The 12,976-nt window shown below is 39.4% G+C and overlaps 1 protein-coding gene across 1 annotated transcript in view; it reads right to left on the reverse strand.

The window, feature by feature from the left end:
• CAPZA2 (capping actin protein of muscle Z-line subunit alpha 2) overlaps positions 1–11,145 on the reverse strand; it is a 56,667-nt gene extending 45,522 nt beyond the window's left edge. The window contains exon 1 of the mRNA XM_024757779.1: positions 10,904–11,145. Within this exon, the coding sequence (XP_024613547.1) occupies positions 10,904–10,942 (39 nt within the window). The 5' untranslated portion in view covers positions 10,943–11,145. The remainder of the gene's footprint in view (positions 1–10,903) is intronic.
• Between the last annotated feature and the right edge of the window lie 1,831 nt (positions 11,146–12,976).

A 12,976-nucleotide genomic window follows, 5' to 3' on the forward strand; every position in this document is an offset into this window, starting at 1 on the left:
TTTTTGCGGTACTTGGGCCTCTCCCATTGCGGAGCACAGGCTCCGGACGCGCAGGCCCAGCAGCCATGGCTCACGGGCCCAGCCGCTCCGCGGCATGTGGGATCTTCCCGGACCGGGGCACGAACCCGTGTCCCCTGCATCGGCAGTCAGACTCAACCACTGCGCCACCAGGGAAGCCCTCCTTGGTTCTTTAAGTGCTGCAACAGATGTAAATGGAAGATAAGCACATTTGGTATAAGAAGCTGTGATCAAAATCCTTGGTAACATTATGGCATAGACTGATGATCCAGACAAATATCAACAGAATACTGAATTGCTGCTTTTGGTCCTGGGTGATCCCTCAGAAAAAATAGATTCCTCAGAAAGAACAGATCCCTCAGAAAGAATAGAACACATCAAGTGTTTTTATCACCCTGTGCTACCTGGACTATAATTTTAGGACTACACTCTTAAAACTTACAATCTTATCTTATACCTATACTGCTGAGTAAGACTGAAGAACTTCTCAGGGGAGGAGAACAAAGGGAAGGTGGGCTGAATGCAAATAAACTCCATATGTAGCTTTCTGCCTTGCAGTCCTTCATTCTGTCAGTCTTTGCATTACTGTACAGAAAGCATCTTTCTCAAGTAAAGCCAAGCTTCATGGTGAAATGCCAAAGATAGAAGTGACTAGATTCCCTTGGCCTACACTGCCTCTTTAAGATATGTCTGTTACTGGAAGATGTGAGCATCTGGCAGTACTACTTCAACTTTATGATTACCAGCTAGAACAGGAAAGTACAACAAGGTGGGGGAATTTACCACAAATTGTCAATCAATTGGCACAATTTATAGAAGCTGCTGGCAAAATTAATGTTACTTCAACTACCTGTGTCTATGAATTCTCCAGATTTTTCTGATGCTTTTGCTGGGCACTGTAAATTGGCAAAATTTTTACCAACACTAAGGTAAAATCCAGGAGATTTTGACTGTCTGTAGAAAACATTAATTCTTTAGCAAAAAATGGAGTCTTCACCAAAGCAGATATAAATATATTAAGCTGACAAAAATTTTAAAAAGCTTTGAGCAACTGGAAAAAAAGGGGATAAAAGTATAAAAAGCAGACAGTGCCTGTGCACAAAAGCACACGCACACCACAAAAAATAGCTATCTGGAACCATCAAATCTAGAGGCGAACAGCCCTGCACTCTACATTAGCCCCAAAGTATACTGCACTGGGAATACTTATACTCAAAATTATTTGTTGTTTATCTTAAATTCAATTTAACCAGGCATCCTATATTTTATCTGAGAACACTGCCTACAACCCCTCTAATTTCCATACGTTGGACATTTTCCCACATAGCTATCTCCTCCATGATCTAGGCAGGAGACACTAGCACAGAGATTTCCCAAATCTGGATGCCTGGTTGATTTGCTGGGGAAGCTTTTGAAAAAATACAGATTCCCATGTTCCATTCCAGACCTACTGAATCAATCTCCAGAGGACTGACACCTAGAAATCTATATTTTTGAAAATCTCCCCACCTGATTCTGATAGGCTGCCAGATATTGTACCCACTGCCCCGTAAGGGACTGTATATGCAAAATTTGAGGCATTTGGTCCTCTGAAGAAAAGAATCATAGGTCTCACCTGACTCTCAAGGAATGTGATCCCAAAAAGGGTCACTGTCTTAGAGACCAGCAGTAAAGTTAAAAAGAGCTATTATGAATTTTTCTACTTCAACTACAAGAATTATTTGACATTGTTTCCCATAACTCTCTAAAAATTGCCTATGCCTTTTTGAGAGTTGAAAGTAAAATAAAAATAGAAAAAATACTTTTTAAAACTTGATCATTATTTAAATAGTTTATGATCAAGTGATCATTAATTGCATGTCTGTGTTATAGACTAATTTATTTTAATCTGAGTATACATAAAAGACGTAATTTGTTTTGATGTTTTCCTTAAGAATTTTTTTCCTTTATAATTATCATTTTGAATAGTAATTAAAAACAGGGCCCATATCACTTAATCTACAACTAGGTCATCCACTGAATTCAACAACTATTTCTTTAAATATGTTTTTACCATTTATTTAAAATATTAAGAAATCTATGAATCCAAAGTAGGCATTATTATTAACTGAGAAAGTTATACAAACTATTATTTATATTTTCAATTTTTTTCTGTCCTCTGAATCATTCACCTCAGCCCACAAACACTCCTAAAGTTTTTCTATCAAAAAAAAAAAGTATCCCTAAAATGAAACAGTAGGAAAAAATGAAGTAGTTTCTACTCTTTCTCTTCGGTTTCATTACTGAATTTTTTTCAAGAATGATTTATACCTTAATAGGGGAAGGAGATTAAGATGTACAAACTTCCAGCTGTAAAATAAATGAGTCACAGGGATATAATGTGTAGCATAGGGAATATAGTCAATAATATTGTAACAACTTTGCGTGGTGACCAATGGTAACTAGACTTATCGTGGTGACCATTTTGTAATGTATAAAAAATATCAAATTACTTCATGGTACACCAAAAAAGTACACCCAAAACTAATACAATACTGTAAATTATACTTCAATTTTAAAAAGCTTAAAAAATTAATTAAAAGACTAATATAGGGGAAAAAAGTAATTTATACTTACTGTCTCCACTTCTTATCCTTTAGTCAACATTTATTGAGCACCTAATACAGTGAAACTCAATCCTGGTGGCACATTCAAACCATCTGGGAAGCTTTTTTTGAAAAAAGTACAGACGCTCCAGGCCTCACCCATGAGTGAAGCCTGTGCATCCATGTTTGTTTATAAACTCTCCAGTTGACTCTTATGTGCAGCCAGAGTTGAAGTCACTGATGTAATAATATATGCCACACACTCTACTGCAATTACAAAGATGTGTAAGACACAGGGCCTGTCCCTGAAAAACGCAGGAAATAAGAACATCAGGAAACCTATTAAAATGGGTAAATGTTATAACAAAAGTATGTACAAATTGCTAAGGGAACAGAGATAGGCAAGAATACAAAAGAAGGTGAGGGAGGTCTTTGAGTATGGTTACTGAACTACAACGCACACAAGACTGAAAGGCCATTAAACTGCTCTCTTAAAGGCCAGCAACGATCTCTAGTCTACCACTTAAAATAGTTGGCCTCATCTACACCAGTCTTACCATATGCAAGATACAGATAATAGCAAGGTTGCTCTGACAATTGAGAAATTAATTAATACAGTAGATATTGGCATATAGGAGATATAATTTGTTTCTCATCCCTTTCTCTTAAAGCCAAAGGCTCTTCTCAATTCTATATTCCTTTTTAATCTCTCTGCAATACTTCACTGCTCCTTCTGGAAATTCTCTTCAAGTTCTGTGAGATAAGCACCTACTCTGTGCTAGGTATACACTTCTACTTCAAAGGTCACTCCTCACCTTCTAGTTTCTCTCCTTCTCTTATGCCTTAAATGAAAGTATCCAAAAGTATATGCTCTCTGCCCTCTCCTCTCCTATGTCTGAACTTGTTCTCCTAAAAGCTATTCCAATCTCGTGGCTTTAACCCACAGAGAGGATTTCCAAATCTATATAATCTCTGGGCCTGATCTCTTTCCAAGCTCCATTTCTACATCTCCCTATCTGCTACGCATGTTAACATAGACATTCTGCTAGCAACTCAAACTTAGTAGAACCCAAACAAAATTCACCAATATTCCCCCGAGCTGTGCATCTTCTCTCCTGTGTTCTTTAGCTGTTAGTGGTGGTTCCACTTCCCAGTCAACCAGATTTTAATGTTCAGTTACCTCTGATTCTTCCCTTTCTCTACATTCACTTACCATGTCTTGTTGATTCCAACTCTGAAACGTTAGCAATCATATTTTTCCTCCGTGTCTTGTGAAACTACTTTAAATCTGGTCCTAACACTTAGTTTCCCAACTGGTCTCACTAGCTCCAGTCTGTCTAGACCCGTGGTTCTCAACCAGGGGCGATTTTGTACTACAGGAGACATTTGTGACTGTCGTGACTGTGGTGCTACTGGCATCATGTGGGCCAAGGATGCCCAAACATCCTAAAATGCACGGGACACCCCTACAACAAAGAGTTATCTGGCCCAAATGTCAATAGTGCTGAGGCTGAGAAAATCTGTGCTGTTTAACAGCACAATTCATCTTTGCATCTCTTACTTGCAAAGTACTTGAGATATAACTCATATTTCCTGCTCATTCCCACTTTTGTTTTTTCTTCTTGTGCTGTGCTCTCTGACATGAGGTTGTACCTCAACTGATACCTACCATCCTCCTAGGCAGAAGTAACTTTTCCATCTTCTGAATGTCCATGAACTTATTGCTTTTTGACCCTGTATAATATATTTATATATGTCTGATTCATCCTTGAATCTGTAGTCTTGCCCTGTGTCTACCAACCAGGTAATCAAATCACCAATCTTCAGTGAGTCTAAAACTTAATCTATAGAATCATTACTGCTATTCACAAATACTGCATTTCTCCTCTTCTTCCCTGCCCCCTCTGAAAAGAGGTTTATAGATATAACTTGCTTAAGCTAATTGAAATCTGAGCAGAAGTGCAGTGAGTGTCTTAGAGTGTGTGGGGGTAGGGGGGAGCTTTAAAACCCAGTATGGTATTCATTGCATTTCTTTCCCACTGCTGTGGGGACAGTGATAAAGAGCCTAAGACTTTTTTTGGGGGGTGGGGGGAGGAGAGGTAGATTTCACATGCTACATTTTGTAAATTTAAGGTGTACAGCCTGTTACTTTCATACATTTATATAATGTAGTATGATTGCGACTAAAGCTATATTTATCACATCACTGTAGTACAATGGTACTGTCCATATTCATTATACTGTGCATCAGATCGCTATGGTTTATTTACTACTCATTACAAGTCTGTACCCTTAAACACCATTAATCTTATCCCTCCCACCCTCCATTCTCTGGTAACCACCATTTTATTGTTTTTTTAAACAGGTTTGACTTTTTTAGATTCCACATATAAGTGATATTGTACAGTACTTGTCTTTCTCTAACTTATCTCACTTAGCACAAGGTGCTCAAGGTCCATGTTGTTGCAAATGGTAGGATATCCTCCTTTCTCGTGGCTCAGTAATATTCCATTGTGCATATGTATCATATCAAAAAGCCTACGTTTAGACTGAAATCCTCCAAGAGCCTACAGCTATGTGACTTTGCGGAGCAGGGCCCTTCTGCTGCTGACCCACACTAGACACACACAGAACGAGTGAGGAGATGCCACGAAAAGCCCCCACCACCAACGCCCTCACGTTGAGATTTTAGTTTGTTTGTTATTGCATTATATCCTTGCTTACCCTGATTCACAATCAATGAAAGATGCATAATTTCATGGGTCATTAAAAAAAGGAAAAATGCTACCTGTATCACAAGCCATGATTGTACAATGCAGCCTGATTTCAGAGATCTTAAAATATGGAAAATGATGAGTAGTGAAATCAATGAAATATGGTATATTTGGTAAATGAATAAATGTGGGGGTAGTTTTCAAAAATTAATTCTATTCATTTTCAGTAGAAACATTATGAACTAAAATGTGCAAGAGAAGCTCTCAGCCATAGGGTTCACAGTAGAGCACGTAAATAAATGTCTTAAGAGAAAGAATATGAAGACTGTAGTTCTACCCTCCAGAATAAAATTTATGAAATTCTCCTTTTTTGACAACTATAAGTAGTTCCATGGAACCCCTATTTTCTTTGATATGCATCCATCTCTTGCAATAAATTACTGCTTCAGGCAATTAAGCTTTTAGGTCAGGACCACAGGTCAAGTTTTCCCATCATGCTTTTCAACCTTAAAAACTACTTTGTACTAAGCGTGTTTATTGGGGTGGCCAAAAAGTTCGTTCGGATTTTTCTGTAATATATACCATGTTCTTCTATGTATATAACCACCTTTATTTTATGTAGAAATGACTCCCCAATGCACTGAGAATGTACTACAAATTTGCTTTAGTGTGCAAAGTCTAAAAAACTCCACTAATGCTGCAGCAGCTATCAAGTTTCTGCTTGCTGTAGGAATTTTTACATTTTATTGGTGCAATGACAGAATTCATTCACCTACAGAATGAAATTAGGAATGAATAATTTCTACATTAATCGCTTACTGGTTGAGTTTACTTTTTAGTTAATAAGAACACTACTGATTTTACATTAATTATGATGGAATATAATGGCAGCTTACATTGCTTTTATCAATACATACAAACAAAACTTCTGAAGCCACATTATGATTGTGGGGGGGGGGGAGAAGTATACAAACTGCTTATAAAAATTTAGCATGTGTAAGTGATTTGAACCATAGCCAGTATCACCACCTGCACCTCAAGGAGCACCAGGAATTTCATTTAACTACCTAAATCTTTAAAATCTATAACACTATTTAGAAGTGAAAAATGTAGGCATACTAGATTTTCCCTCCAAAACTTACCTTTATATGCTACTTCTTTTCATAAAACTGTTATTTTTTTCTTAATTTTGTAAATTCATTACTCCTTTGTTCATTCACTCACTGAACCATTGTACTCATCCCATACATTGCACTGACAGATGCTAAAGATGACATTTCTGCACTAACGAATTCAACAGAAACAGGAAAAAAGACAGGTAAACAGATAACTACTATGCAAAACTGTATTCAATATTAATGTGTTTCAGCGTTCAGGAGAGAGAGAAAACTAGCCATGTGATCTGAGCTAAATCTTGAAGGAAGAGTAATTTTTCATCTTTCAAAAAAGGGGACAGATCGGGGAGCAGTACCAATGCTCAAAGCAGGTAAGTCATGAGCAGAGAAAAATAACTAAAATTTATTGTGTTTACTACATGCCAGGCAACATGTGCACTTATAGAAGTTTAATGGGGAATATAATTTCTGTTATATCCCCACATTTTAGAGGAAACTGAGGCTGCTGAGAGATTAAATAATTTACTCCATGTGCTAGGCATGGACTAGCATGCAGGTCTCTTTGAATTCACAGCATGATTAAATAACAGTATATATTGGAAATGTCAGAACTATTTAGGTTAGAATGGAATACAAGGACATGAACACCATTTTCAAGAGTTGGGCTTCCCTGTAAAGGCAATGGAGAATGCAGCAACTAAAAGTTTGGGAGTAGAAAAATGATAGGAAGATGGAGGGATATGTCTAGAAAGTTTATAATAAAAGTCCAGCAGTGGCAAATAAAACAGATATGAGACATTCTTCTAACCTTACTTTTCCTCCCTTAGCTTTGTTTCTTCCTCAACTGTGTAGTCACAGAACAGGTACAATCAATCTGCATTCTGTTCATACAGTACAAGTTTGTTACTAAACAACAGTAGTTCATAACATAAATTGTTAATGGTCTGGTCAATGGAGAGGTTATAAATCAAATATTAATATAAATGAACTTTTCAAGCAAGAAATAATTTCTGTAAGACATATTCTGTTGGAAGTGACAAGGTTTGGAAACTAAATGTAAGGTACAGAGAGCACAAGGAGGAAAAGTTAAAGCTGAAGTTAAAAACCTGGATGACTTGAATAATGGGAACAGAGTCATAAAGAGAAATATGAGCAGAAAGAGATGGGTATCTGCCCTGCTTTGTGTAGGGACAGAGAGGAGGGGAGTTTATGAATTTACTTTCAGTCAGGTTCCATCTGAGCATATCTCCTTAACTGTCTTCTGTGGAAGAGGACCAGCAGATAAAAATGTGTGACCAGTGCTAAGGGGAGAAGCAGGGCTGAGCTAGGTACTTGAGACATCTGCAAAGATACAAAAGCTGAAGCTATGCGAGCGGATCACTCTACTCACTGGGGGAAGGTAGAAGAGGTTGGTGGGGGGCGGGGGCGGTGGTAGGGTGTCTTCCAAAGCTTCAAGTGACTTCCAGGATTTCTCACTTAGAGAGCAGTTTGGGAATAGTTCTTATCTGAGCCTTATACCACAATTTCATATAATTTCAATCACAAAAAATGCTTTACTGTACAGTGCAGCTGACCCAGGAAGGGAAAACATGAACTGTTCTAACCTAGAGTTTCTCTAACTATGTAAAAAGGTCTGTAGGACACACCACGACAAATGAATAACTAAACAACTTCATTGTGCTTCTTCAGATAATTTTATTTCCTACTAACCCAGTGGCCAAAAGTGAAATGGTTATTACATTTCATACCGGTATCCTCAAAAAGCAACTGTATATAACTGAAAAAAGCAAAGATATTATTCTAGATTAATTTCTAAAATGCTTCCTACCACAGGACATACATGAAACTACACCAACAGCATAAAACTTTAAAATGTGTCAAACAATAATAAACTTTGTTCTAAAACCATCAAACACAAATTAAATTTAAAACCCAACACTATTTAGTGTTTGGCACTTACAACTTCTATTAAAAACAAAGAGAACTACTGTTTCTCCCTTTTCCAAATTAAGCTGTCAAATTTAACACAAAGAGATAAATCCAGAAAAGGATTCTATCATCAATTGTTAAGAAGTGTAATGTCACAAGAGCATCAACTTTGGATTCAGACAAACTCAGGCTTAAATACCGCCTTTGCACTTCCTACTTAGGTGTCCTTCTGTGAATTACTTAAAGCTTTAAAAAATTTATTTTACTTATTTGTGCAATGGTAATAATCAAACCTAGCTCAAACTTACAACAAAATAACAAATGTATTTGTCTAACTGAACCAGGCATATACAAAGTATGGTACTCCTAAGTCTTAACAGCTTCCCTTCCTTACTTCCACAGTCAGTAATGGAAATTCCAAGAGCTTTAAATTAAAAACTTATTTTTGAAAATTACAAACAAGGTGGCAGAAAAAGTAAAATGATTTAAATATTAGTTTAAAAAATAACACCTTTAAATCCTATTTCTGATTCTATATGCAAGGTCTTCCTCCCAAGAGATTAAAAAGAACATTTAAATAAAGTGACAAGACTGTTAGAATTTCACTTTACCAGTTACTTCAATTTAACCTCACAGTTTGGTTAATATTTTTCTTAAATTACTAAAAGATGTGATCAGAAATTTATATGCAAAATATCCACAGAATAGTCTTACAAAACTCGAAATAAAAACAAACCCACAAAATTCCTTCAAATTGGAGTTTTCATTCATTCACTGTTAAAACATGGTGTTGGAGGAGCATAGAGAAGAAGACCCCTTCCCACCCAGCCCCACACCTTTATGGAGCTCAGGGCCCTGAGAGTGCCGGATGACAAGAAATCCTGTCGTATCATTTTGAAAAAACTTTGCTATTTTAGGTCTTTACAACACATGGCAGGCCTATATTAACTCCCACACTGAGTACTCTCTCCTCAGCTAGATTTCTAGCTACTTGAGCTACTAATCACCACTTACCAACAGCAGAATAAAAAACATGACAATCCCTTTAAAAAAACTTTTTAGTACTACTTAATTTTAAATGTGTGTGAGCACCTGCATACATTTTCAGTTACCCATTTATGGTTATTTACCAATATTACATGTGTGAATACTGCACAGCAACTTTTGTGTATACAGGGATCTATCTGCCTACCAGGACTGTGGATTATGGAGAATCTTCCTGCTCTCCCCATTTTGTTGTTTTATTATCACTTTCACCAAAGAGCACAGAGGTAAAAAAGATTTCTGGAACTGAAGATAAGGCTGACTGCTGCACGTTCATATCGGGAAGAAGACAGAACATGACATTTCAGTACAAGAACACAGGATATAAAAACACTTGGAGCAGAGCGTTCCAACCGAAAATATCCGTAGGCTTACATGAGGATTTCTTAAACACCAGTTATGTGTTTGTGTTTCATACATGGCTGTACTGCTTTGGAACTTAAAAATGAGCCCTGTTAAATTAAGAGTGGAGTCTTCGAAAACTTTATCTTATTCATTGTTATGTCAGTTACTTCTGAGTTTGAGAAACATCAAGGACCTGTGCAGGAAATACTTAAAATTAGGAGGGTACCCCTGTGTCCCAAAACACACTCTGCAGAATGGGGCCTCACAGAGGCCAAAGGAAACCGCGAATAAGAGAGATCCAGTTCAATGATCAGATTTCTTACTTCAAATGCCTGAGAACTTAAGTCGTTCATCTGGTTCTAATGCTGTCACAGCATCTAAGATACAGTAAAAGGAGTTCCACAATCTCCCCTCTTCGGAAGAAGTCCTATCAGGACCACGGGGCGCTACCAAGTCGGCCCCCAGGGCGGCTACTGCCAACAAAAGAGTAGCAAACCGTGGGGAGGGGGGTGTCTTTTTATGAGCAACTTCGTTGCCTACAGCTAAAACCGAAAAAAAAAAAAAAAAAAAAGAGAGAGAGAAAGAGACTTCCACGGCTAAGGGAAAAAAAACGTAGGACCCAGGAAAGAAAGCAGTTTGCTTGTGGGAGGATAGACTAGAAGAGAGAAGTCAAGGTCTGCTTCCTAAGCAATTCTTCCCCCTTAGCCCTCACCCCGGCCACCCTCTCCGGCCAGGCCATCGGGCTGAGTACTGTCCTTGGGCCGCTCCCAGGCCGGGACCCAGACCCCTCTGCAGTCCCCGACCCTGACGCAGGGCCCCCATGGCCCATGCGCGGGGAGAGGGTCCCCAGCGGCCGCCGCCCTCTGCGCCCCCGGCCCCCGCCCGCCGCCGCCGCCGCCCAGCTCCCGCTACCTATTTTCGGAGCACACACCCTACAAGGAGCGGAGCGAGCAGGCCTGGCGGAGACCTGCCCCCGCGCGGGGCCTCGGGTGACTGACAGGGGCAGGCACTCGGGCGCAGCAAGGAGAGGGGAAGGAAGGGCAGCCGGGGCCACCGACCAATGCCCTTCCCCGGCGGCCAGACTCCGGGCTGATACGGCGGGGCTCTACTGGCTTCCCGGACCGATGGGCTCTGCCGCCCCCGCGGCCCTTACCTTCTCCTCATCAGACAACTGCTCCTCCAGATCCGCCATTTTCCTTCTGGCGACAAACCGCGGCGGCGGCGGCAGCAGCGGCCACCTGACTTCCCCCTTTCGTTGCGGTCCTCCGCGCCGCGCGACCCTGACAAGGGAGGGGCCCACAGCCCCGGCCGCCGCGCACGCGCCCCGGGAGCTCCGCCTTCCTCCGCCCGCCTCACGGGGCCAGAGCACGGCTGTGCGCGTGCGCGGGTGCCTTGGAGGCCCAGGAACCGGGAGGAGTTGCTTACTTCCGCCTGAGGCAGGCTTGTCAGTATCCTGGGGTCGAGGATTCTTTCCCTACCAGTGACCGTATGGACCCAGTCTGCGATGAGTACATGCTGAGCCCTTGATTATACTCCCATCAAATCCTGAACTCCGCCAGCTAAAATGTGAGAAAGTGCACAAATAGCTTTTAAACATTCTGGTTTTAAAAAAAAGATTACGAGAAAAATATTCAGCCTTCATTAAAATATGCACATACAACCCAGTACATAATTGGAAGATGTTCTGGATATATTCATTAAAGAAATAACTGCTGGTCCTTTATTGTGTGTGGGATACTGTGTTCGCTTCTGGAGATATACAATGTTAAGTAAAAGCCAGAGAAACCTCAGTTCTGAAGAAACTCATTGTCTGTTCCTTAAACGAACATATTAAGAAGTTGGGGAAGGCTCTGCACTATTGCAGGGGAATAAAGAGTTATGTTAAACATAGATCGTACCCTTCTGAATAGGGTTGCCAGATTAAATACAGAAAAGCCCAGTAAAAGTTGAATTTCAGATAAACAATGAACATATATTTTAAGTGTAAGTATGTCCCATGAAGCATTTGAGATATACCAATTATTCATTGTTTTCAAATTTTATTGGATGTCTGCTAATTTTATTTGCTAAATCTAACCCTACTTCTGAATCTTCAAGTTTAGCAAGAGAGTGAAGATGTAGTTAAAGCTGTATATATGAATTGGCTAGGAATCCTGTTAAGTGCAGTTGCTGATTCAGCAGGTCTGGGATGTGGCTGAAGAATCTGCATTTCTAACAAGCTCCCAGGTGGTGCCAGTGCTACCGATCTGGAGACCACAGGTTGAGTAGCAAGACCTTAGAGCTCAGATAGGAGTTAAGATTTTAATCATTTTGTTGTACACCTAAAACTAATACAATGTTACATGTCAATTATATCTCAATTAAAAGTATATTAAATACAGACTGGGAGAAAATATTTGCAAATGATGTGACCAACAAGAGATTAATTTCCAAAATATACAAACAGCACATACAACTCAATAACAAAAAAACAAACCAATCAAAAAATGTGCAGAAGACCGAAATAGACATTTCTCCAAAAAAGACATACGGATGGCCAATAGGCACATGAAAAGATGCTCAACATCGCTAACTATTAGAGAAATGCAAATCAAAACTACAATGAGGTACCACCTCACACCAGTCAGAAGGGCCGTCATTAAAAAGTCTACAAATAGCAAATGTTGGAGAGGGTGTGGAGGAAAGGGAACCCTCCTACACTGTTAGTGGGACTGTAAATTGATGCAGCCACTGTGGAAAACAGTATGGAGGTTCCTCAAAAAACAAAATAGAGTTGACATATGATCCAGCAATCCCACTCCTGGGCATATATCCAGAGAAAACTCTAATTCGAAAAGATCCACGCACCCCAACATTCATAGCAGCACTATTTACAATAGCCAAGACATGGAAGCAACCTAAAATGTCCACTGACAGATAAATGGATAAAGCAGATGTGGTTCATATATACAATGGAATATTTCTCAGTCTCATAAAAGAGAATGAAATAATGCCATTTGCAGCAGCATGGATGGACCCAGAGACTATCATACTAAGTGAAGGATGTCAGGAAGAGAAAGACAAATACCATATGATATCACTTATACGTGGAAACTAAAATGTGACAGAAATGAATTTACTTACAAAACAGAAACAGACTCACAGACATAGAAAACAAACTTATGGTTACCAGGGGATAATGGGGGAAGGGAGAAATTGGGAGATTGGCACTGCCATATACACACTA

Source organism: Neophocaena asiaeorientalis, unplaced genomic scaffold, assembly GCF_003031525.2.
Source record: "Neophocaena asiaeorientalis asiaeorientalis breed wild unplaced genomic scaffold, Neophocaena_asiaeorientalis_V1.1 scaffold116, whole genome shotgun sequence".
Taxonomy (NCBI): Eukaryota; Metazoa; Chordata; class Mammalia; order Artiodactyla; family Phocoenidae; genus Neophocaena; species Neophocaena asiaeorientalis.